General features: G+C 41.2%; 1 protein-coding gene across 1 annotated transcript in view; it reads right to left on the bottom strand.

Annotated features, from left to right (window-relative positions):
- Positions 1-27,552, bottom strand: part of MGAM (maltase-glucoamylase) — a 96,553-nt gene that overhangs the window by 50,305 nt on the left and 18,696 nt on the right. The window contains exons 4-14 of the mRNA XM_068973043.1: positions 18,438-18,558; positions 17,209-17,318; positions 16,235-16,386; positions 14,189-14,360; positions 10,889-10,988; positions 5,738-5,850; positions 5,317-5,442; positions 4,296-4,427; positions 4,029-4,145; positions 2,846-2,959; positions 1,295-1,379 (exon numbers count right to left, since the gene is read on the bottom strand). Coding sequence (XP_068829144.1) covers positions 1,295-1,379; positions 2,846-2,959; positions 4,029-4,145; positions 4,296-4,427; positions 5,317-5,442; positions 5,738-5,850; positions 10,889-10,988; positions 14,189-14,360; positions 16,235-16,386; positions 17,209-17,318; positions 18,438-18,558 — 1,342 coding nt within the window. The remainder of the gene's footprint in view (positions 1-1,294; positions 1,380-2,845; positions 2,960-4,028; positions 4,146-4,295; positions 4,428-5,316; positions 5,443-5,737; positions 5,851-10,888; positions 10,989-14,188; positions 14,361-16,234; positions 16,387-17,208; positions 17,319-18,437; positions 18,559-27,552) is intronic.

The raw sequence follows: 27,552 nt of genomic DNA, 5'->3' as shown, positions 1-27,552 counted from the left end.
ATGTTCGACTCTTTGCAACCCCATGAACTGCAGCATGCCAGGTCTCCCTGTCCATCACCAACTCCCAGAGTTCACCCAAACCCATGTCCATTGAGTCGGTGATGCCACCCAACCATCTCATCCTCTGTCATCCCCTTCTCTTCCTGCCCTCAATCTTTCCCAGCATCAGGGTCTTTTCCAATGAGTCAGCTCATCGCATCAGGTGGCCAAAGTATTGGAGTTTCAGCTTCAACATCAGTCCTACCAATGAACACCCAGGACTGATCTCCTTTAGGATGGACTGGTTGGATCTCCTTGGAGTCCAAGGGACTCTCAAGGGTCTTCTCCAACACTACAGTTCAAAAGCATCAATTCTTTGGCACTCAGCTTTCTTTATAGTCCAGCTCTCACATCCATACATGACTACTGGAAAAACCATAGCCTTGAGTAGATGGACCTTTGTTAACAGAATAATATCTCTGCTTTTTAATATGCTGTCTAGGTTGGTCATAACTTTCCTTCCAAGAGTAAGCATCTTTTAATTTCATGGTTGCAATCACCATCTGCAGTGATTTTGGAGCCCAGAAAAATAAAGTCAGCCACTATTTCCCCATCTATTTGCCATGAAGTGATGGGACTGAATGCCATGATCTTAGATTGGAAGTCTTCAAAAGATGCTATAATTCTAGCAGCTTATTCCTTTCTTAATTAAGATACTATTTCTCTGTGGGCCTCTAGTTTTCTTCAAAATACAACAAATGCTGTGATCCTAGGGCCACACCCTGGAAGATTCTATTGGTCAAAATTCAATCAGATCTCTCTAGCATTGTATTCACTGACACTGACTTTGTCCTCCCAAGCCATGGGTTCTGGCTTCCTCTCATCCTCTCATCCTCTCATCCAAATCTCTTCTTCACTCTCTTGACTTGACCAAACTTAACTTCATCTGAAGACCAAACCTAGTTATCTGGTCTCTCTCTGGTAAGCCCTGACCTGTCTGGGTCCACACTTGAGAGCAAAATGAACTACCTACTAGCCTCTGGTTTCTGTCCCACATCTTCTCCGGACTTTCCCCTAGAAACAGCTCAGATGTAAGCAGAAGGACTAGGTTACCCCTTTTGAATTTATGCCTCATCTAAGAAAGCAGTGTTTTGATTTTCTTCTCTGGTTTTCTATAAAGAAAAATGGTACCCACATTTTCCTTCCTCTATGCAATTTATATACAAAAATCCTCAGCAGGTTATTCATATCTATCCTTATGAATTTAAAATATGAGATATGTGTTGCCACTTTAATCAGACTAATCAATGCTTACTGGGAGTGAATGGGGGATAATTTAGATTGCTCGTGGAACATCCTGAAACTGAGCCATCCACGAAGTTGGCGACTTCATTCATATCCTACAAGACAAAGAGCAAAAACTATTAAGAAAGAGTAACATTTCCTCATATCTTGCACAGATTGTGTCTTTTTTTTTTTAAGGACTCAGAGAAGTAATTCTACATATTTCTTTTCTAAAGAGGTCCTTAGGTTAACGAGAGAAACAGATGTTCCTGCCCTGTCTTCCCTACCTATTGAAGGCTTTATGGAGAAGGTTGTTAAAATCCCTTCAAAATGATATATGTCTTCAATCATTTAAACTGAAATATTTCTCAAAATATTGGGTTGGCCAAAGGTTCATTTGGGTCTTTCCATAATATCTTACATAAAAACCTGAATGAAAATTTTGGCCAATCCAATATTAGGTGAATCATATTTCAATTTATATGATCCCATATAAATCAGCTTATATTGATACATTCTCTAGATATGCAAATACAGCTATGAATACACATATATATATGCATTTCATACATAAACATATGCAGAGAGAGTGAGTGAATAAGCAGGTACCCACAGCTGTGCAAGTGAGAGGTCTGTAAAGATGAACACAGAAATACTGATGGTACATGCCCTTGGTTGATATCATTTTTGCTCTTCTCATCTGTTTAGCTCTTCTGTTTACATTTTCTACCTTTCCTTTATAAACAGAAAGAAATTCAATGCTAGCACTCCCTAAATTGTGTTGAACACCTCCTGCTTTGCATTGGTTTTCATTCGCTATTAGTCTATGAGGCATTTGTCCTTTCTGTAGCCACAGTTCTGTCCACACCTGAGTACTCTGGCTCTGGTCAGTGTATCCAACTTGTCTGAACTGGCCATTGAACCATTCAGGTACCTTGTGACAATGACAACATCTTCCCTGGTGGCTCAGAGGGTAAAGAATCTGCTTGCAATGCAGGAGACCCAGGTTCAGTCCCTGGATCAGGAAGATCCCCTGGAGGAGGGCACGGTGATCCACTCCAATATTCTTGCCTGGAGAATCCCATGGACAGAGGAGCCTGGCGGACTACAGTCCATAGGGTTGTGCAGAGTTGGACATGACTCAGCCACTGAGCACACACAGACTTGGATAGAACTGATTCCTGAGTTTACTTCCATTCTAACAATCTGCTTTTGAGTCTAAGCTACATGTCTTGGTAAGATTATTTGAATAGTAAGAGAGGGAATATTTGGAATCACTGCCACTCTTTCTTGCCTTTCCTCTTGACCCTGTGCTCCATGATTCAGTGACATAGAGTCTGAGTGTTAGCCGCTTACTCAACAGAATGTTAAGAACTCTAGATAATAATTGAGAACCTACTGTATAGCTGAGGGAAATTTACTCAAAGCTCTAAATGGGGATGAAATGCAAAAATGAAGGGATGTATGTATATGCAGAGCTGATTCACTTTGCTGTACAATAGCAACTAACACAACACTGTAAAGCAAATATACTTCAATAAAAATTAATTTTAGGGAAAGAGAAAAAATGTTAAGAACTCACAATCCAGATTCCATCAAACTCTACTTGACTGTGGAAAAGCTCAAATTCATTTGTCCACCAAGCAGTACACTTAGGGTTGGTGTAATCAGGAAACACAGTTTTTCCAGGCCAGACCTTCAGGAAGAAAAGAAAATAATTAATCAGAGAAAGTTAAATGAGTACAGAGTAAAATAGAGTAGAGTACTTTACAAAGAAATTCCTAATATGATTATGGCAACAGAGCTGCCCAGACATAGGTCATTTTCAGTTAAAGATGTGAAGCACTTCAAATACTCAGGATAAATAGGAGTTGTCAACTGATGCTTGAAGAAAAGAAGTTATTTTTTTTAATGATTAGATCGTTGTTAATGTTCAACTCCCAATCCCAGGAATGATAAATGAGGGAATGGTGGTGGTTTAGTGACTAAGTCCAGTCCGACCCTTGCGATCCCATGGACTGTAGCTCGCCAGGCTCCTCTGTCCATGGGATTTCCCAGACAAGAATACTGGAATGGGTTGCTAGATCCTTCTGCAGAGGGTCTTCCTGACCCAGGGATCAAATCCGGGTCTCCTGCATTGCAGGTGAATTCTTTACTGACTGAGCACAGGGGAAGCAGATGAGGAAGAGTACTGTGTAGTCTCAGCTGATGCATCACAAGTTGTATGTTCCAACCATCAGGCACTCTTCTCTATTGTCTTTCTATCCACTTCCTGTCCGACACTACGTACTCAGGTCAGCAGAGATATTAGAAGTGAAGCAGCAGATAATAATTTGATGGAAGACAAGGACAAATAGAAATTTGAGAAAGAACTAGTCAAACTTGTCAGATAACAGAAAACATTGAGTAAGAAAAGGAAAGAAACAGTTCCACTGGATTTGCCAATTTGAAAATAACTGGTGCCATTTGTCAGAGGAGGGAAGGGGGAAAAAAAGCAGACTGCGGTCAGCTAAAGAGCAGATGGGGAGTGAGGAGGGAAATATGCAGTATCTATGTCTATTGTTCAAAGGGACTTTGCTATGAAGGGAATGTAAGAGCTCAGATGGCTGGTAGGTATTTGGAGATGAAAGCACAAGGGCAAGTCGATCCCCAGGAAATATGATAACTGAAAATGTAAAACAGAACAATTATACACACACACACTCACACACATATAACACAGCCACAGCCCCCTCTACCAGCTCCTAGCTTCCCCATTAAGTTACCTCCCCAATGAGTGGAGTCACTCCATCTGAAGTATTCACCCATATCTTCATATCTGAACCCCTGTCATACGGGCCATAGGGATTACTTAGGGAAGAGTTGTTGGAGATGGCAGGATCCTAAGAAGGACAAAAATACAGTGAGGAACCTAGCTTTAAGCCAGAGGCACTGAAAGGAGATTGGAAATTGGGGATGAGGTGGGGAGAGGGGGCTTCAGTGACAAAGAAGAGCAAGGACCTGATATGGGGGTATAAGAGGAATGCCCATACCACAATGATGACCAGTTTCTGTCCGTTATTGTGTAATTCTTTAACAAACTCAGGGAAGCCCTTGAAAGCTACTGGATCATAAGTGAAGTCCTTTCTTGCATCCATGTAATCAATATCAGCGTGCTGAACATCCTGAAAGAATACACAAGGTCCACAGTTTATGGGCCCATCCCTGGAATCAGATTAGCTGCATCACTCTGCCTTGTTGTCTGGCCCTTTAGCATTAAAGTCCAATCTAACAAACCAACCACGACAGTCACAAAAAAAATCACTAAGGCTGTCGAAGCACATCCATTACCTAAATGCTATGTCATCCACAACAAAGAAGGGAAGGGGCTGTGTCCCCCACCTCCTCTCCCTCAGTTGACTGTCCCCATTTTGTCTTGTTGCTTCTCTTCTACTTTGAGCCGTCTTTGACGTTTGTTCTTTCCTAATCTCACTCTTACGAAAACAGTGGAGCCCAGAATGAAATTGACTCTTGCTATAGGACCTTAATGTCTGCCTCCAAGGGCATGGGGTAGAGGAGAGAAGATGATTATTCCAGAGAACTTTGGGCTTTTCCCTTTGCATCTCTTGCAAAACCTCACTATTCATTCTATAATAGACACATTCAAGTGCAGTCATTTAAAACATAAAAATATGTTACTACATGCATGTACTATATCCTTTTGCTCACTTAAACTAGGAAAATAAATGTTTTGAGAAGTCAAATAACAAATGCATTATGTGAAATGTAATCAATACAGTAAGCATAAGGAAATTTTACTATCAAAACATGTGGTAAGAAAAATAGAGAAAGAAACAGATTGTCTCCCAACCCCATGATTGTGGTCTCTAAGAACTATTACCTGCTATAAAGAACCAGTTGCTTTAAAGGAATGGTTGGCCCAAAGCCTGGCATTCTGAATATGTAAAAATATTTTTGTTATATATCAAAAAAAACTCAGGAGGAGAAAATATAAACAGATGCTCTTATTCCCCAATTCTTTTATTTTGGAGAGTTTTTTGAAATTTTACTTACATAAGGCAGCTGTGCAGCGCGGTTTCTCTCCACCACTTCTTTCATGTTCTCTAGGGTTCCATAGTCATAACGACTGAGATGAAACCCAAGCGCCCAGTATGAGGGTAGGGCTGGCCGTCCAATGAGCTGAAAGAATGATATAAAATGAAAGTTAGGAAATATTCTGCTTTTAAAAAATTTCATTCTGAGCATTAGTTTGGGGGCACAAAATATATCCACTTCCCAACACACCATTTCCTTTATGTTATTTTTCCAGCCCCTTTATAAATCATGGAGGGTAGGGTCAAATTGTAGTAGCACATTTGTAGCAGCTACTTATAATATTAACAGCATATGTTTATAAGTCACACTTATATTAAATTTCATTTTCTTTGTGTTATTTAAGACTTCCTTAACCATAATCATGATACCATAAGTTTACCTCTAAGTATTCTTGAACAACTTGCTCTGGAGTATTCCCCAAGAACACGTAAAAGTCAAGAATGCCCCCGATGGTGCGGTAAGTGATAGCTGGGGTGGGCTGGAGGAAAACCTCTTGAAGATTAAAAATGAAGCAAATAAACATTAGAATTTGTTCTAGAGTAATAATTACAAAGTTTTAGACTAGAAGATCCCCCATCATCTGAACACTAATGAAGTGATCATAATACCTCTTTTTTGTATAAAAAGGGACAAACTCTGATGGTCAAAGTCCACTCTCACAGCCTGAGAGGGGTCAAAACATTTGTTCTGTAGCAGATTTTCATACTGGTGACTGGAGTATTTTCAGTGTTGTATCAGGATTTCATGTAAAAGCAACCATTGTAGCATAAGAATGATTATAAGTTGAAGATGTTTGAGTTTCTGAACTCCCTTATCAACCTAAACACAAAGCCTCTCATAAGCACTCTGCTGTCAGACTTCCATAGTGGTCCAGTAAGTAAAGACTTTGGCTTCCAGTGTACAGGGTTTAAGTCTGATCCCTGATCAGGAAGCTAAGATCCCGTGTGCCTCACAGCCAAAAAATCAAAACATAAAACAGAAACAGTTTGTAACAAATCCAATGCTGCTGCTAAGTCACTTCAGTCGTGTCCAACTCTGTGCCACCCAAGAGACAGCAACCCACCAGGCTCCCCCGTCCCTGGGATTCTCCAGGCAAGAACACTGGAGTGGGTTGCCATTTCCTTCTCCAAGGCATGAAAGTGAAAAGTGAAAGTGAAGTCGCTCCGTCTTGTCCAACCCTCAGCGACCCCATGGACTGCAGCCTTCCAGGCTCCTTTGTCCATGGGATTTTCCAGGCAAGACTACTGGAGTGGGGTGCCATTGCCTTCTCCAACAAATCCAATAAAGACTTTTAAAAGTGTCTACATCAACAAAATCTTTAAAATTAAAAACTTCTAAATGATGCTAAAGCTGAAACTCCAATACTTTGGCCACCTCATGCAAAGAGTTGACTCATTGGAAAAGACTCTGATGCTGGGAGGGATTGGGGCAGGAGGAGAAGGGGACGACAGAGGATGAGATGGCTGGATGGCATCACCGACTCAATGGACATAAATTTGAGTGAACTCTGGGAGTTGGTGATGGACAGGGAGGCCTGGCATGCTGCGATTCATGGGGTCGCAAAGAGTTGGACACGACTGAGCAGCTGAACTGAACTGAACTGAAGAAAAGAACTTAGTTGTCATAAACCCCCTACCCTAGAGCAAAACTAATGTTTTCTGAGACAATAAATTGGCAGCACACCCAAACAGACATGGCCACAAGAATATCCCACTCGCACTGTTCTAGAGTGAAAGTGAAGTCGCTCAGTCGTGTCTGACTCTTCGCGACCCCATGGACTGTAACCTACCAGGCTCCTCCCTCCATGGGATTCTCCAGGCAAGAGTACTGGAGTGGGTTGCCATTTCCTTCTCCAGAGGATCTTCCCGACCCAGGAATCGAACCCGGGTCTCCCACATTCCAGGAAGATGCTTTAACCTCTGAGCCACCAGGGAAGCCCACTATTCTCCTAAGGACTCTGCAATCTTTCCAAAAAGTCATTTGTTGTTGCATTAAATGCCCTCTCACCCCTTCAGGGAGTCATTTGCTTCATCCTAAGTAGCTTTCTTCCTCTACCTTATGAGGATGGTAGTGTTAGTTGCTCAGTCATGTCTGACCCATTGCAACCCCATGGACTGTAGGCTGCTAGGCTCCTGTGTCCATGGAATTCTTCAGGCAAGAATGCTAGAGTGGGTAGCCATTCCCTTTTCCAGGGGATCCTCCCAACCCAGGGACCGAACCCAGGTCTCCTACATTGCAGGCAGATTCTTTACCATCTGGGCCAACAGGGAAACCCGTAGGATAGTATGTAAATTCTAACCCAGATTCTAACCAACCCTTTGAGCTACTTATTGAGCACTCTGGTGCATATGTATGTCACTCATGTAAATAAACTCGGTCTTTCTCTTACTAACCTGTCTTTTGTCAGATTGATTCACAGGCCCCCAAATACCTAACTTAAGAGGACAGAGAAAAAAATTTTCTCCTCAGACATTCACAACTACAGAACTTGCTCTTCCAATCCCATTACCCATCATAACTACAGGAATATGACCCAGCTAGACTCACAGAGGTCATAGCCTCAGCAGATCTCACACCAAGCAAGAGCCAAACTAAAACAATGTCAGAGATGATATTATAAATTCAAAATCTCTCTAAGCCCCCATTGCAATTCTCAAAGATGAAGTCTCCCCATCGCCTTGATTTGCACTAGGGATAATGAAACTAGAATACCTCGTAACACCATACACAAAAATAAATTCAAAATGGATTAAAGGCTTAAATGTAAGGCCGGAAACTATAAAGCTCCTAGAAGAAAATATAGGCAGTACACTCCCGGACATAAATCACAGCAAGATCCTCTATGACCCATGTCCTAGGGTAATGGAAATAAACCCAAAAATAAACAAAGGAGACCTAATTAAACTTAAAAGCTTTTGCACAGCAGAGGAAACTATAAACAAGGTGAAAAGACAACCCTCAGAATGGGAGAAAATAATAGCAAATGAAACAACTAACAAAAGATTAATTTCCAAAATACACAAGCAGCTCATGCAGCTCAATACCAGGAAAACGAAAATTCCAGTCAAAAAGTGGGCAGAAGACCTAAAAAGATATTCCTGCAAAGAAGACAGACAGATGGCTAGTAAACACGAGAAAAGATGTTCAATGTCACTCGTTTTCAGAGAAGTGCAGATCAAAACTACAGTGAGGAATCATCTCACACTGGTCAGAATGGCCATCATCAAAAAATCTACAAACAATAAATGCTGGAGAGGATGTAGAGAAAAAGGAACCCTCCTACACTGTTGGTGGGAATGTAAGTTGATCAGCCACTATGGAGAACAGTATGGAGATTCCTTAAAAATCTAGGAATAAAACTACCATATGAGCCAGCAATCCTACTGCTGAGCATATGCCCTGGGGAAATCGTAGCTGAAAAAGACACGTGTACCCCACTGCTCACTGCAGCACTATTGGCAATAGCTAGAACAGGGATGCAACCTGGATGTCGACTGACAGACGAATGGATAAAGAAGTTGTGGTACGTATTGTTGTTGTTGCTGTTGCTGTTGTTCAGTCGCCAAGTCATGTCTGACTCTTCATGACCCCCTGGATGGTAGCACACCAGGCTTCCCTCTCTCTCACCATCTCCTGGAGCTTGCCCAAATTCATGCCCATTTAATCGGTGATCCCATCCAACCATCTCAGTAATATTCAATATTACCAGCCATAAAAAGGAATGTATTTGAGTCAGTTCTAATGAGGTGGGTGAACCTAGAGCCTATTATACAGAATGAAGTAAGTCCGAAAGAGGAAAAGCAAATATCATATATTAATGCATATATGTGGAATCTAGAAAGATGGTACTGATGAACCTGCGTGCAGTGGAGCAGTGGAAATGCAGACAGAAAGAACAGACTCACAGACACAGTGGGAGGAGAGGGTGGACGAACAGAGTAGCACTGAAATGAATACATTACCACGGGTGGAATAGAGAGCTAGTGGGAATTTGCTGTACGATGCAGGGAGCTCAACCTGGTGCTCTGTGGCTACTTAGAGGGGAGGGATGGAGTGGGTGGTGGGAGAGAGGTTCAAGGGGGCGGGGACATGTACACCTATGGCTGATTCACATTGATGGATGGCAGAAACCAACACAACATTGTAAAGCAATTACCCTCCAATTAAAAGGAATAAATTTTTAAAAATCAGTCTGGCCAGGCTTAGAGGGAAAGGTCACAGGATCCTAGATACACTAAGCCACCTTTCAGCCACCGGAAACTGCATTTGCATTACCTCATTCTATTCTTTGACTATCAGGTAGCTTAGAATCATCTAAGATTCAATTAAGTATCTTAGAATCATCTTGTATCACTCGAGTTATTCTCAAACAATCTGGTAAAAAAAAAAATCAGAGCCTAATTTTTCAAATTTCTGATTCTTTGCAAACTGATGCTTTTGTAAAATAACATAAAAATTAAACACTAGAAAAAAGGTTCATGCATGCACTTGGATGCTATAGCAATGTTTACTTTCAGTTTCTATATTTGTCTTACTATAGACCTGAAACAGTCTGTGAACCTTCCACAAACCACACTTTGAGTGGCCCTGATCTAGTCTACTGAGTCTCAGTCGAGAAGATGGTGGGGATCAATATCCTATGCTGATCATCAACTCTGGGATTCTGACACAACTGCCCTTCCCCTACAGTGACTGAATCATAGCCCTGGGATTATATGTGATGGTGCAAGTAGAAAAATAGTTAAGAATCATTGATCTGGTCTAAAACCTTCAAAGATAAGGGAGTGAGCTACTTTCTGGAATCCTATGATATTACCATGAGATCTTAAACTGTCTGAAAATATTCTGCATGGCCTTCAACACTTACCCCACTTTACTTTGCTACCCTTGGTGTCTCAATGCAACATTCACTGCTCAGTTGTATCTCCTTGGTTAGGCTCAGCTATTAGAACAACTGGACTTCCCAGGTGGTTCAACGTTAAAGAATTCACCTGCCAATGCAGGACATGCAAGACATGCAGGTGTGATCCATGAGGTGGGAAGAAACCCTGGGGTAGGCAATGGCAACCCACTCCAATATTCTTGCCTGGAAAATCCCATGGATGAATAAGCCTGGTGGGCTACAGTTTATGGGGTCACAAAGAGCCGGACACAGAGCATGCACACACTAGAAGAATTACCTGTTTTTTACCAAAGCTGATACTAACCCCTGTACTGGATGGATGTCTGAGGAAGGAGAAAAATAAATTGGTAGAAACTGCCTCAGAATAGCTTATACTAAAGGTTAGCTGCTTTAACTCAAAAATAGGAAATTTTCCAACAGAGGCAAACAGATGGAAGAAAATCATAAGCTAGGAGAGGACACTCAACTCATGGCCACCACAGGTCAACAAGTAATGAAATAGGGATGATCCAATCCGAGAACATATGAAACCCTAAAGGGCGCCATTCCTTTATCATGATGCTGTCAGAAAGGGACTGAAAGTCATTCCTGAGTACTTTTTTCATGAATATTCCTTTACTCTTTTACCCATGGCATTGCTGTTCAGCAGAAACACTCCAAAGGACAGTCCACTAGCATCTTCAAGGCATAGGAAGAATGTCTGTGCACCATACAAGTTAGTTCCATCCTGCGGAGAGAGAATTTAAAATCAAAAATTTACAAATAAGCCCCACGTGGCCAGAAATAGCTTAGGAAATCAGTATTAATCATGCAAGAAATGGACAAAAGAACTTGTGGTCAAAGAAGACACAGATTTCTAATACAAGGTCTATATTGATGTTGATGTTAATCAAATGAATTAGTATTTTCTTATACTAATGAGTCGGCTGTGAGAGCTTATGATGTGTTAAGATGTAGAAGAACAGGAGTTTTGAAACTGTAGTTCATAAAAGCTCTTCTCTATAGGTATCAAAACCAAACTTACGGTTACCGAAGGGGAAACTTGGCAGGGTGGAGAGGGATAAATCAGGAGCTTGGGATGAACATACACACGTTACTATCTATAAGATAGATAACCAAAAAGGATCTACAGGGAATCTACTCAATATTTTGTCATAATCTATATGAGGAAAGAATGGATATATGTATATGCATAATTAAATCACTTTTTTGTACACCAGAAACTAACACAACATTGTAAATCAACTGTACTCCAATAATTTTTTTGAAAAAAGCAGCTCTCCCCTCAAACAGGCTTGACCTTGACTCAAAGAGGTTTGACCTAACCCCACCTGCAAAAATTCCATCAAGTCCTAATATAAATCAGTTCAGTTCAGTTCAGTCACTCAGTCATGCCCAACTCTTTGTGACCCCATGGATAGCAGCATGCCAGGCCTTCCTGTCCATCACCAGCTCCTGGAGTTTACCCAAACTCATGTCCATCGTGTCGGTGATGCCATCCAACCATCTCATCCTCTGTCGTATATAAATCAGCACCATTTAATTTGCAACTAGATGGAGATCTATTTAAGATATCTGGTCTTCTAGTCTTTACAAGAGTAAACATTAGAACTTGAACTGGGCTTCTAGACTTGAGAACAGTAGTTCTCAACCTGGGCCACATTCCACCTCAATTAAAACAGAATCTCTGGAGACAGAAGCAGGCAGCTATAGTTTGTTGAATTTCCCAGGGTGTTTCCAAAGTGTAATCATTTTTGAGAATCACTGCTCTGGGACAGTATGTCTCAAAATTTGGCATGCATAAAAATTCCAAAGGAACTTAATTTAAGTGTGGGTTCTAAGCTGAGAGCCCAAATTTCTCATGTGGTGTTTCCTGTACTGCATACTTCAAGCAGCAAGGATCTTAGGCTCCTTATTAAACAAGCATCAGCAGCCATATCCCAAAGGACCTGCTCTGAATCAACACCTGTCCTGTTTTTCTGATAGGATGTGGTATGGTAAGGAGCATGGGCCAGGGGTTAGATCTTATCTCTGTTCCTTACAAACTATTTTTTGTTGTTGTGTTTGTTGTTTAGTAGCTAAGTCATGTCTGACTCTTTTGCGACCCCCATGGACTGTAGCCCGCCAGGTTCCTCTGTCCAAGGGATTTCCCAGGCAAGAATACTGGAGGGAGCAGTCATTTCCTTCTCCAGGGGATCGTCCTGATTCAGGGATGGAACCCATATCTCCTGCACTGGCAGGCAGATTCTTTACCACTGAGCTACTGGGCAAGCTCTTGTTTGGGTTTCGGTTTTTTTTTTTTTTTTACATTGTGCTATTTATCTGGCTTCTCTAAACCTCAGTTTCTTTGTCTGTTAGATGGAGTAAAATAAACTTATTTTTTCAGAGTTCTTTTGGTAAATAGAGATAATGTATTTTTTAAAGTCATTTAATAAATTATTCCTCTAATTCCCTTTCATCCAGTCACTAGTTCTGCCTAATCAGGAAAGTTGCTGAACAAAATCTGAATGTAGTATTGCTGAGCCTAGAAAATATCTCTACTTTGAATTTTAGCAGTAAAAACAAAACAGAGAAAAAATAAAATAATTAACAACAATGAAACTTTATTCCTTCTATTCTCTCACTGCCCCAAACATTCTTCAAGGAAAGAATGATTAATACAGAATTTTAGTTGATATTTTATCCTATTTTGCTGACAAACCTGGTAAGTTGGTGATTTGTAAAGGTCAACCTAAGATGTGGTGAGCAGAACCAACATAGTGTGCAGAATCAATATTGGTTTTATCCACAACTGGTTAGTTCAAAAGGAAAATAAAATAAAAGTAGTTGGTATTTATTGAGCACTTTCTATGTGAAAGACACTCTGACTCTATGTGTATCTGTTCATTTAATCACCATCACAACCCTGTGAAGTAAGTATACTACCCCCATTTTATGAATGGGGAACTAAAGATACAGAGGGGAAACCTGCCCAGAACCTCATAACTGGTGAGTGCTGTTGTTATTGTTCAGCCACCAAATCATGTCTAACTCTTTGTGACCCCAGGGACTGCAGCACATCAGGCCTCCTGTCCCTCACCATCTCCTGGAGTCTGCCCAAGTTCATGTCCATTGAATCGGATATGCCATCCAGCCATCTCATCCTCTGTTGCCCTCTTCTGCTACTGGTGAGTAGCAGCGCCAGAATTCAGATCCGGTAGCCTCACCCTAGCAGCTTATTCCTAACTGTTATAGTGTACTGCGTGCACATCTCTTCATGACTAATAGATGGGGAAACAATGGAAAGAGTGACAGACTTTATTTGGGGGGGCTCCAAAATCACTGCAGAAGGTGACTGCAGCTATGAAATTAAAAGCCGCTTGCTTCTTGGAAGAAAAGTTATGACCAACCTAGACAGCATATTAAAAAGCAGAGACATTATTTTGCTGACAAAGGTCCATCTAATCAAAGCTACAGTTTTTCCAGTGGTCATGTATGGATGTGAGAGTTGGACCATAAAGAAAGCTGAGCACTGAAGAATGAACTGTGGTGTTGGAGAAGACTCTCGAGAGTCCCTTGGACTGCAAGAAGATCAAACCTGTCCATCCTAAAGGAAATCAAACCTGAATATTCATTGGAAGGACTAATGCTGAACCTGAAGTGAAGAACTGACTCATTTGAAAAGACCCTGATGCTGGGAAAGATTGAAGGCAGGAAGAGAAGGGGACGACACAGGATGAGATGGTTGGATGGCATCACTGCCTCGATGGAAATGAGTTTGAGCAAGCTCCAGGAATTGGTGATGGACAGGGAAGCCTGGAGTGATTCAGTCCATGGAGTCGCAAAGAGACAGACACAACTGAGCGACTGAACTGAACTGTACTGCTAGGAGTGACCTCATGAAGAGGCTATGATATTCAGTGAAGGGGGGCCCATCTGAAAGCTTACCCCATTGGGGGTGGTGTCCCTGGCAAATATGGGCCAGGTCTTCCAGTTCATGTCATGCCGGTACTGCTGGTGCACATGTTCTCCCAGCCCATACACATTGGCACTAGGGAGTCGGATGGAGAGCTGCAGGAACTGGTGAGCAAACAGCAGGGGCCCAACGCTGGAGTCAAACCTGGACACAGGTAGAAAACATGGGTCAGGTGGGCAAGTGGTGTGGAGAGAATGCAGCTGCTTAGAAAATTGTCCTTACAGCTCAAAGACTCAGTGTGCTGTGCTCTGCTCAGTCGCTCTGCTGCGTCCACCTCTCTGTGACCCCGTGGACTATAATCCACCAGGCTCGTCTGCCCATGGGACTGTCCAGGCAAGAATACTGGAGTGGGCTGCCATTTCCTTCTCTAGGAGATCTTCCTGACCCAGGGACGGGACCCAGGGATCTCCTGCATTGGAGACTGGATTGGATCTCCTGCATTGGAGTATTTACCTCTAATGCCACCTGGGAAGCCTCCAAAGACTCGATGCTCCCTGTTTAATCGGCTCCATTTGCCCTCCCGTGATATTTTCCAATGGATAACAAGAAAGAGATCAGGTACCATTTGGCACATTTCTTAGATTCGTCCCCCTAATACTCTATTATGTGATCAGATTATTCTTACATTATTGTAGATGCTCTACAGAGAGCTACTGGTGCATAGGTATTCGAAAGATGGGAGGGAAAAAAGGGACAATAAAGAGGAAAAATGACCTAATGGAAGGAAGAAAAAGAAAAAGGACACAGCCCAGTGCCTGGCCTATAATAAATGCTTAGTCATAAACAGAGGAGGAGGAGGAGAAAGAGAAATAGTGGAGCAGGAAGAAATAAAAAGAAGCAGAAAGGCAGCAAAAATTATGCAGCTCAATTCCAGAAAAATAAACAACCCCATCAAAAAATGGGCCAAAGAACTAAATAGACATTTCTCCAAAGAAGACATACGGATGGCTAACAAACACATGAAAAGATGCTCAACATCACCCATTATTAGAGAAATGCAAATCAAAACCACAGTGAGGTACCACTTCACACCAGTCAGAATGGCTGCGATCCAAAAATCTGCAAGCAATAAATGCTGGAGAGGGTGTGGAGAAAAGGGAACCCTCCTACACTGTTGGTGGGAATGCAAACTAGTACAGCCACTTTGGAGAACAGTGTGGAGATTCCTTAAAAAATTGCAAATAGAACTACCTTATGACCCAGCAATCCCACTGCTGGGCATACACACCGAGCAAACAAGGATTGAAAGAGACACATGTACCCCAATGTTCATCGCAGCACTGTTTATAATAGCCAGGACATGGAAACAACCTAGATGTCCATCAGCAGATGAATGGATAAGAAAGCTGTGGTACATAAACACAATGGAGTATTACTCAGCCGTTAAAAAGAATACATTTGAATCAGTTCTGATGAGATGGATGAAACTGGAGCAGATTATACAGAGTGAAGTAAGCCAGAAAGAAAAACACCAATACAGTATACTAACACATATATATGGAATTTAGAAAGATGGCAATGACGACCCTGTATGCAAGACAGCAAAAATGACACAGATGTGTATAACGGACTTTTGGACTCAGAGGGAGAGGGAGAGGGTGGGATGATTTGGGAGAATGGCATTGTAACATGTATACTATCATGTAAGAATCGAATTGCCAGTCTATGTCCGACGCAGGATACAGCATGCTTGGGGCTGGTGCACGGTGATGACCCAGAGAGATGTTATGGGGAGGGAGGTGGGAGGGGGGTTCATGTTTGGGAACGCATGTACACCCGTGGTGGATTCATGTCAATGTATGGTGAAACCAATACAGTATTGTAAAGTAAAATAAAGTAAAAAAAAAAAAGAAAGAAAGGCAGCGAAAAGTATGCATTTGAAGGTGGAGAGTCTGGTCACCATCAGTGAGCTTACAATCGTCTAGATTATTATAGAAAGGCATTCTTTTTCAGGTTTGCAAACCTCCCTCCTCCGTAACCTTCAGACTCAGCTCTCTAGGTAAGTTTCCAAAACTTACAGAACACGATTGTTGCTCGTTCTGATCACTTTGATGCCAAACGGCTGTTTGGAGACCTCAACTTTATACGTCAAGGAAGAGGCAGCATTTCCTGTGAAGGGTTGCACGTGTTCATGGGGTACTTCGTATCTGTTCTGGTTTTGGTCAGTTAACTGTCCAGAGAGGTTAGCAAAAAAAAGTCAAAATGGAAACATCTCTACTTTTTCTAAAACAGAAGCATGCCTACCAACACCATGCTTCCCAACACCTATGCTCCTGGCACTGGAATCTGGGCAGCAGATTACATCCTAATCTGAAATTACATCACCCAATTCAGATGTTTAACGCTTGGACATAAGTTAGTCTTTAGGTAGAAACATACACTGTAAGTGTGCAGACATGACTTATCTCAAGAATTTTCAAAGCTGTGATCATTCTTTTCTTCCCCTCCCTACCACATTTCACGTGGTATCAAGGGAAAATGCATGAAAGCCAAAACTCACCAGTGAACCCTATAATATATATCTGGGAACTTATCACACTGAAGGAAGGCAATAGGTACCTTCAACATATAGGTGCTAAGTAAGAAAATGACAGTAGAGAAAAATACTCTATTAGCAAATTTTTCTCTTTTGTAGTAACTGCAGTCCTCAGGAAGGGAACAAGAACTTCTTAAAAATTTTTCTAAATAAGCAGGTATCATCTGATACCACTTATATGTGGAACCTAAAATATGACACAAATGAATGTATAAAACAAACTTATGGTTACCAAACGGGAAAGGGGATTTAGTAGGGATAAACTAGGAATTTGGGATTAGCAAACGAAATCTATAATACATAACATATTAACATATATATAATACATAACAAAACTATAATATATAGCATAAATGTTTAAGAACAAGGTCACACTGTAGAGCACAGGGAAATATATTTAATATCTTGTAATAAACTGTAATAGAAAAAATATGAAAAATATAAATAAACTACAACCTTAAAGTGGAAACGGTTAGATGTCTGGTATTCTGCTGTGAGAAGGACATTGTTGACATCATTTCCAAACAGAGATGGAGTAGACAACCTTTCCAGCTGGGCTGTGAATCCTAACGTGAAAAGGAAGAGAGTTTTCAGAGCCAGCTGTGTAAATTCACAAACAACAGCTGCATACAAGTAACCTTCATGTCAAAGGGACTGGTGAGAAGCCTTAGCTTCCCATCAGAAGAGGAGACACAGATGTGGACCTCATCATGCACGCATACCACGCTGGACCAGATTCTGCAGCTAGGCATTGCTACTACTTTATTCAAAAGCTATGCCTCTCTTCTCCAAAATCTGAACAGAAACACCCCTCTCCTTCCATCAGCCCATCAGTCACTCCTACACCCTTTACACTCTCAGTCCTCGATGCGTTCATATCCATTATTCCCTCTCTGTTGTCTTCATGTTACATCACAGGTGATCGTAGGCACTAACGCCATCTCCTTAGTTAGGTGACACACCAGATGAGAGTCCAGACCTTTTTAGAAAAGTCCATTGGGCCAAGAGGCCCTGGAGGAAGAGCATGCTCTTCCTTTATGCTAAGAGCCTCCCCCAAGTGGTCAAATTCTGTTATCCCCAGAATGTTCATTATTATGGCTGCATTTTATGATGGGAGAAAAGAAGCGGGGATGTTTAGCCCATGAACAGTGACACTGACTAGCTAACTTTAATAAAATGTTGATAAAATTGGAATTGTTTCCATATCATTAAAATTGCATTGTATTAGAGTTGTTGGTAGTCTCAGAGGTGGCTGAGTCCAAAACTCTCTCTTTAAAAGTTAGAAACTTGGGGAACGAAGAGATCACGATGTATGGACAAGGTTGCATAAGGAAATGGCAACCCACTCCAGTATTCTTGCTTGAAAAATCCCATGGACAGAGGAGTGGGGGGGGGCTACAGTCCAAGGGGGCAGAAAGAGTCGGACCCAACTGAGTGCACTCACACACACATAAGGACAAAGACAGGAACAGGACATGTCTCCCAACCCTTAAGGCAGAGAGTGATCTTTTCCCTTGATGCCAAAATAGATTCCAGTCCATGCTTGAGGGCAGTGCCCATATTATCACAGGCACTGTGGCCATGCAGAGCAACACCCTGCCTGCTGGTACAGCTCTCTACTGCAGTGTACAGAGCCACCCTCCAGAGGACCTGGAGTTCTTTCTTCAGGGCTCAGTTTGGCTTACCTGCATTTGTGTTCACGAGGTCGCCCCCTACTTGATAGCCATGATTCTTAGAATAGTAGCACCAGGGCTTACTTATGGTTCCCTGAGGACTCCAGCAACAGCCACGCTGGTCACAGGTAGCCTGAAACAAGAGATCAGTCAGAGTAACTCCATTCATTGATAAATATGATTGGAGCCTGTGGTCTCATGAACCTTGTTTTACAAATAAGTAACCTGATAGTCAGAGGAATTGTGCCGCAGCCCAGTCAAAGCAGTGTTTGCCCTCAAAACTCATTTTTCTGGCTAACATCTTTCTTTGTTATTGTTATCATATAACAGTATATGATTGCAGTGCATTCTATACCTCTCATCAGAATAAAACTGATAAATTTATTTAAAGATTCTAAACTACAATATAGCTATATCACCAGTAAGCCAAAATGACAAATACAGCTTCATTAATTTTGGTTTTGGCTTTTTAAAAAAAGACTTGGCAATTAACTTTATTCAGAAGCTTTGAAATCAAAGTAAATTTGCTTTGACTTTTAAATGTGTATATTATAAATTTGTATACTTAGTATACGTGACATATATGCATATATATTACGTATATTCGTAAATATATATATGCATTTTTATATATAGTCTCTCAGTTCATCCCAAGGCAGAAAGCTACTGTTCCATGAAACCCAAATAGATTCTAATTCTTATTTTAAAAAGTTACATGCCTTTAACTATAATTAATGACTCAATCACATGGATACTACCGGCTACCCAGGTGGCACTAGTGGTGAAGAGCCCTCCTGCCAACAAAAGAAACAAAAGAGATGTGACTTTGATCCCTGGGTGGGGAAGGTCCCCTGGAGAAGGAAATGGCAACCCACTCCAGTGTTCTTGCCTGGAGAATTCCACGAACAGAGGAGCCTGGCGGGCTACAGTCTATAGGGTCACAGAGAGTAGGACATGACTGAAGTGACTCAGCCTGCTTGCACGTGGATAACTAAAATGAATACAATCTCTTTCTCATGTCAACTAATCTGGAAGAAGCTGTCAAATTAAATACAACAAAATGCAAAGAAAGTGCTCCTCTTGAAGAGTAATAATAAAATATTATAGCAAAAATAAGTTGTAGCTTCCAAGATCAGATTACAGAAAGTCTCCTGTCTTCCTCCCTGTCTTTCCCTTGTTCTGTCGGAGCCCTCCCTCTGGGGGAAGTGAGGTGCTGCACTGCAGTGTGACCCACATGGTGAGGAACCGAGGGAGGCCTCTGGGCAACACCCGGCAAGGCACTCAGGCCCTCAGCCCAACCACGCTTGAGCAGCTGAATTCTTCTAATGATTACAGTAATCACAACACTCTCCCTTGAAAAGAATCATCCCTCCGTCCCAGCAGACACCTCGATCACAGTGTGTCAGAAGCCTGTTGGCCAAGAGCACCCAGATACATGAAGGCCAGATTTCTGACCATAGAAACTGTGAGGAAATAATGTTTGCTGCGCCAAGCCATTATTTTGGAGATAATTTCTTCCACAGCAACAGATAACGAACACACCCTGCTGCATTATTTTACAAATGAAGAACCTCGGGCCACAGAATTCAAAGTTCACAGGGGTGAAGTGATTTGCCAAAGCTCACTTAGTTAGCTATTGAGAAGGCAAGGATCAAAATTTAGTTCTCTTGCTCTCTGTTTGTTTGTTTCTATAGTCTGGGTTAAGTATCTGCTGAACATATGACCAACCTAGATAGCATATTCAAAAGCAGAGACATTACTTTACCAACTAAGGTCCATCTAATCAAGGCTATGGTTTTTCCAGTAGTCATGTATGGATGTGAGAGTTGGACTGTGAAGAAGGCTGAGCACCGAAGAATTGATGCTTTTGAACTGTGGTGTTGGAGAAGACTCTTGAGAGTCCCTTGGACTGCAAGGACATCCAACCAGTCCATTCTGAAGGAGATCAGCCCTGGGATTTCTTTGGAAGGAATGATGCTAAAGCTGAAACTCCAGTACTTTGGCCACCTCATGCAAAGAGTTGACTCATTGGAAAAGACTCTGATGCTGGGAGGGATTGGGGGCACAAGGAGAAGGGGACGACTGTCGGGAGCCACCACGGGAGGTCCCACCCATGACAAGGTCATGTGGAAGAGAACTGTTAAGCAAGGCTTCAGGACTCAACGGGCTCCCTAGGCTTTTTTGAGCATCTACCCCAAAACCAGAATCTGTCTGTTCTACTATTTCATGACTTTCACCAACTCCTCTGACATTAACAGGAGGCTATTCCTGACTATCTTTCTCTGGAGAAAATCAACTTAGGGCTATAGCTAATAAGTCTCTTGGACATGAGAAAAATATTTCAAATCAAACCCCTCTGTTAGCATTCTAACTTGCTTGGCAGGTATATCCAGACTCTTGCAGCTACGCATGTGATTATTCACAGCCTCCCAACTATGAGAGGCACGGAAAGCCTAAAACATAGAGCCTTTCAAAGAGTTAAAAGTTATTAGAGTAGCGCTGGCATAGGATTTCATTATTGGGCCAATGCTTGTTGCTAAGTTCCCATATCTCTTATCCACTGTGCACCTGGAAATGCATTAGTTAACACAGTTGGAAAGTAAGAAAAACAAGTGTAGCCTTGAAATTAACCACATCAGACTTTTGAGCTAATTGGTTCTTTCTTGTAACTCACTGCCCCTTTGCTCCGTGAGAAATGTAACTTGTTTAATACTTTCTGAGGCTGACATAGATTAGAAATATAAGAAAAAACACTTTGAGGGAAAATAAGTTTTCTGGTTGAGCAGCCTTTATCAAAAGAGGGTCATAAAATGTTCACAGGTCTCCAAGGCCAGAAGATAATGTACACAATAATGTTTTTGAAAAAGGTTTGCAGAAAAAATCCTGGTTTCGATAAAGACAAAACAGATGTAATGTTTGGGCTGACTCTGTATGACTTTGCATCTTTCATTTCCCTCTATGTATAAGACAAGGTATAAAAGTACCTTTTAAAAATAAAGCTATTGGGCCTCACTCGAAGAAGCTTGGTCACCCCGTGTTTTTCTTTTTTTCTCTTTTTTTTCTCTCTTACTTTCTTTTTCAGGCTGATCCCTTGGAACATCGAGGCTCCCTGCGTTCACTTATCTGCCCGGGTTTCTAAGACCTGAACGGGAAGACGTTCTGCATCTTCACTCCCTCGGGAGACCGGGAAGGCACCTGTGGCCTCCGTGAACAGGGCGAACTTCTTGTCTCAGAGTTTTGTTGGCTTTCTATGTAAACCAAGGAATATCAGCCTCTTTCTCTCCTCCATTTTCTTATCTACAATATTCTTTCCTTATCTCTCTCTAAATCATCCGCCAACACCGTTTTTCCTTCAGGTTCCCCTGGATCCTGCGGGGGCTGGATCCCGGCAGACAACAGAGGATGAGATGGCTGGATTGCATCACTGACTCGATGGAGGTGAATCTGAGTGAACTCCGAGAGTTGGTGATGGACAGGGAGGCCTGGTGTGCTGCAATTCATGGGGTGGCAAAGAGTCAGACACAACTGAGCAACTGAACTGAACTGAACATACTTTCAGGGGATGTGGGAATGCTTTACAAATGTAAGACACATAAAAATTGCTTAGATATATAAACAATTAGATTTAATCAAATGCTAATTTTTATGCTAATAACTGATATTAACGATCAAAAAATGGTGTCCATCTGTGGCTTCTATCGCTATGGAATCAGGCTTCATCGTGAACTCAACTAGTCCGCAGGTTTTGTTTTTTCTTTTCAAAACCCATTCAGATGAAACTTCAGTATAACAGGAAAAGAGAAAGGTGTTGAAAAGAGTGTTAAGTAGAATGATTTCAGGATGCTCCCTGGAGCTTAATAATCTCTTCATTGAACTGGAAAGGGCAAAGATCAAAGAGTGGCCCAGGCAGAAGGAGAAGTGTTGGCTGCCTGGAAACCCCAAGCCCTGCAGCTGAGCTAAGCAGTGATGGGAAGCAGTGTGGGAAGAAGCAGAGCTCAGGCACACAGACAAGAGAGTAAAGGGTATGTGAAATATCGGAAATGAGTTGCAGAGAAAAGCTATGAAAAAGACAATATGAACAGGATCGAAGGCACACAAAAAGAATCAGACCTAAACCCAAGACAAAAAACAACCCTTGAAGTCGAACCTGAGAATTAAAATTTAAGAGAAACTGCCAAAATAATATACGGTGTAGCATTTCCAATACAGTACTGAGGGGGAAAATTCTCAATGCAAAAAATAAGGAAAGAAAACATGTATATGGGAGTGAAGGTGAGTGGGGAGCAGTATGTGAAAAAAAGAACAAGTGGAAAACACGAAATGAGACTGTAGTTTTTCAGGTCAATTGCTATATGGCTTAAATCATTAACTTAGAAAACAAAGATGATCTGGTTACATTTACAGAAATACATTCAGCTGAAGCTGCTTATAGACAGCACTCCCAAAATTTAAGCTTACAAAAGCACAGAAAATGGGGGAAACAGTTATGTGAGAAGAATACTAACCAAACACCAGAACTATAGTAATAGCTGACAAGTAGACTTTAAGTAAATATTCATTATTAGGGAGACACAGAGTCACTATATGAAGATGAAAACTCACCAGGAGGATATGACATCTCAAATCTGATATGCACCTGATAATAAAGACTCTAAGCATTCACAGGAAAAAAAAATTAAAGAATCAAAACGGAAACCTGAAAAAGATATTAATTATATCATGGACTAGTTTTAAAGAACTCCCTCAGTAATTGATAGATTAAGTAGACAGAAAAGTAAAGTTACTTTGCTTCTTGCTTAATAGATGCATACAGGCTCCTGCACTAAGACAGAGGGAAACACTGGGTTGAACTCAGACAGAGGGAAACACTGGGTGAGAAACCAGATGCTGAAGACACTCTTTATGACCTAGTCGAGCTCTGTTCCACCTGAGCCTTTCTCCTCTACCCCTCAATCCTTCTTAACATCTAGAGAGAGGAAAAGAAACAAAAAAGCAAGTATTTAGCATCATAGTCAAACTTGAAAGAAAAAGGAAACCTAGCATCCAGTCTTATCCATGAATGTAAAAACCTAAACGAGCACACAGATTTAACAACAGAAATCAGCCACGTATTAAATAAAGAGTGGGTGGTGCTTCTCCCAGAAACACAAGAATCATTCAACACTAGGAAACCCACTGTATAATTTGTCATAACTTATTAAAGGAAGTACACAATACAACCCTTTAAATTGATCAGCTATTCAAGATAAAATTCTTGGCAAACTGAGAATAAATGTAAGTTTCTTAGTTGGATAATGGGTATCTACCTACAACCTATAATAAGCATCTCACTAAATGTGAAATGTTAGAAACATTCCCTTTAAAATCAGAAAAAAAAAGGTAGATGACCCATATCTATGACTTATTATAATTAAATATGTATAGGAGGGCCTAACACTACAAAACTAATAAGACAAGAAAATAAAATTTGCTGTATGACTCAGGGAACTCAGACTGGGGCTTTGTGACAACAGAGAAGGGTGGGAAGTGGGAAGGAGGTCAAAAGGGAGAGGATATATCTATATCTGTGGTTGATTCATGTTGATATATGGCAGAAACCAACACAATATTGTAAAGCAATTATCCTTCAATTAAAAATAAACATGTTTTTAAAAATATATAAATTAATTTTCTAAAAATTGTAAAACAAAAAGGATGAAGCTAAGACGTCATTATTTTCTGACATAATATTGTGTAATTAAAATCTAAGAAAATTTATAGAAATAAATTTATACAAAATAAGTTAATTATTATATTAGATCTGCTTTCTTTTAAAGTTACATTTTTTTTTTCTTTTTTGCTTTTAGTGTTCCTGGAACTGTTCCTCGAGATTGAGCTTGATTACACTAAAATATAAAACATCTGTTCATTAAGATAGCATAAAATAGGTTAACACCGCCTCATTACAGCAGAAGACATTTGCAACATGTATAATAAAAACAAGGAGGAGAATCTAGAATAAGGTGAGCAAGAAATGTGTACAAATCAGAAAGACTGAAAATAACTTACTGATAAAACTACATATGCCTGGGAATGTGTTGATCATTAGGTCATTAGGAAGCAGCAGATGTAAGATTAAATTGAAAAATCAGGACCTCAGCAACTGTAGCATTTATAAAAGATGGAAAGCAAGGTTGCAAGGACAAACGCAAACAGGCGAGAAGGTGCAACGAGCATCCCTGGTGCAATGAGAGTCAGCCTGAGTGAGTCAGAATTAAGTCATCTCCTGCCGCTGGAGGGAAAGGGTCCACAGTGGACCTTGCTCATTCAGCCCTGCCAACCATCCTGTATCAGGTACTGGTTCCTCTAGCCCTCCATCCCTCCGTCCTGGTCTTACTATACTGTCCAGTGGCTCTCCACATGCTTTATGTTCACCAATACCTACTCTGATCAAAATTAGAACGTATAAAATGGCTGCATGTCTCTGACACAGCACCATCAGGAGAGGGGGCCTACCGCCTTTTGCACTGAATCACGCTGCCCCTGGGATGCTTCCTTCTCTCCTGTTTGCGTTTGTCCTTGCAATCTTAAGAGAGAAAGACTCTAAGACCACATGGAAAGGGGGTGGGGCCCAGGTGAGGTGAACCTCAGAACCATCTTCACCAAGGTGCCAGACATGAGTGAAGCCATCTTGGACCCTCCAGAGCCCATCGGCCTGCAAGTGTGTAGCCATCCCAGTCCACACCACATAGAACAGAACCACCCAGCCAAACCCTTCCCGAATCTCTGACCCATAAAAACGGGAGATGTTACAAAATGATTGCTGTTATATGTTTGGAGCAGTTCATTTGGCAGCAGTGAATAAATACAGAGACCATGCTGTAAGAAAATGGGGTACCTAAACAATTTAGGTCTGGTTTTCTTGGTCCAACATGGAGGGAATGTGGAGCAGGTAAGAAGCAGCAGGGCTCATAGCTGCCTAGCTCTTCTCAGAACAGTTTTATCACTGACCTACAGGGAATCCAAAAACATTGGATGCATTCATTCAAATGAACTAGATTCCAAACCCAAATATAAATACATTTTTAACTATCCAGTTGCTGTATCTCTTCTGCCCTCTGTTGTTATGGATAATAAAGACTTTTCTAAAATACCAGGAAAACTTGATGTTGTGAATAAATATAGAACCAGAAAGTTTTTATACAAAGGTAATAAGAGTGAGGAAAGGTATCCCATTCTCAAATACTGGCAGCAATTTTAGAAGTTGAAAAATACTTTAAAAGACACTTCCAAATCACCTTCTACTTAGTCAAACATTACCTGGACACTTTTATGTTCAGGAAGTTTGACAAGTGAGTGAAATTAATCTCAATTCATTAAAGTGCCTTACTTATAATTTCATAATACACACTTTAAGTTTGGTTTAGAAAGTTAACTTGACCACTTCTTTCTATCCCATAGTGAAGTCTTACAGCAAAGAACATGCCATGTCTGCAATTCTTATGATCTAGAATCTCGAGTCCCCTAAATTATACTACAGTGAAGTTCACAGAACATCTGTCAGGGCCTCAGAGGCATTATTTTAAAATCTTGTTAACTATAGGATTTAGTAGCATTCCTGGAACTTGTTCAGTAGTCATTTGTTAATGAATAAATTTCAGTGTCCACATTGTCTCATGTCACTGATAAGGTCTTGACAGTCTGCAAGGGACAGTCTGCAAGGGAAATGTGATTTAGTGACCAAGTGGCAGAGTTTTCCAGAAGTACAGCCAAGACCAGAAATTAATATCCTGGCTCCCCTAACATGCTGCTGGCCAATGGCTACACTATTGGTTCAAGACAACTGAAGTCTATATTCAGGCCTTTGCAGCTCACTGCCCTTCCCAGTACAGTACAATGGCTCTTAATTAGTGTTGTGTGGACACAGAGTAATTCTGAGGTTGGAGACTAATAATGATCTGATATACACCTGCTGCTGCTGCTGCTGCTGCTACGTCGCTTCAGTTGTGTCTGTGACTCTGTGCAACCCCATAAACGTCAGCCCACCAGGCTCCTCTGTCCCTGGGATTCTCCAGGCAAGAACACTGGAGTGGGTTGCCATTTCCTTCTCCAGTGCATGAAAGTGAAAAGTGAAAGTGAAGTCACTCAGTCATGCCTGACTCTTCGCGACCCTGTGGACTGCAGCCCACCAGGCTCCTCCATCCATGGGATTTTCCAGGCAAGAGTACTGAAGTGGGGTGCCATCGCCTTCTCCAATATACTTGCTAATATACTGTAAAACTTGCTCCATTAAACACTTATTGATAAGAAACTGGAATTTGGAAAAAGACATAAGTAATAAGTAGATAATTACCAAGTATGTTTGTTATCAAATATGACAAAGTTTCTGAATAAGAAATAGTGTGACCACTCAAATATCATCAAAAAGATTACCATTAGTATTATTATTAATCTTATCCACAGGAAACACATAATTGCAAATTGTTCTCAACTTAACTAAATGGTTACTCAGTAGGTTTAGTTTAACCATGTAAATCTCTTTTTATACAATACATTCCAATCCTGAAAACCAAAGAGTTGAAAATCATTACCCACCATCTCTCTCCCAAGCTGGATATCTGGAATTTATGCTAAATATTTCTGCTGCATGCCATCAGTGGGATCATTCAACTAAATTCTGGAATGGTGGATAAAAGGCTTCATCAGGGAAGTGGAAAGTGACACGCTCTTTCAGAATGGAGAGGTTCAGGGTAAATATAGAGTGTGAGCTAAATTGCTTCAGTCGTGTCCGACTCTTAGCTACCCTACGGACTGTAGCCTGCCTGGCTCCTCTGTCCATGGGATTCTCCAGGCAAGAATATTGGAGGGGGTTGCCATGCCCTCCAGCTGTCACTAAAATCTGCACGGGTGGGATGCTCTAAGTGACACTACAGAGGCACAGAAAAGGGTAATTAGGGTCTTAGACGACAGAAGGAAGTGTTTGAATATTACCCAATGCATCGTAATGTATGCTGTAGGTACTCTAGTTAGGTAGAAATGGAATGAAAGTAGGATGTTCAGGAGAGCGCTTCAACTATGCATGCAATGAAACAGGCGGGAGGGGCAGAAATGGAATTCAGAAGAGACGCTCACAGCCTACTGAGTAATC

Source organism: Capricornis sumatraensis, chromosome 5 (assembly GCF_032405125.1).
Source record: "Capricornis sumatraensis isolate serow.1 chromosome 5, serow.2, whole genome shotgun sequence".
NCBI classification, from domain to species: domain Eukaryota; kingdom Metazoa; phylum Chordata; class Mammalia; order Artiodactyla; family Bovidae; genus Capricornis; species Capricornis sumatraensis.
Note: the sequence above shows the minus strand (reverse complement) of the source record. Positions and strands in the feature narration are given on the sequence as shown.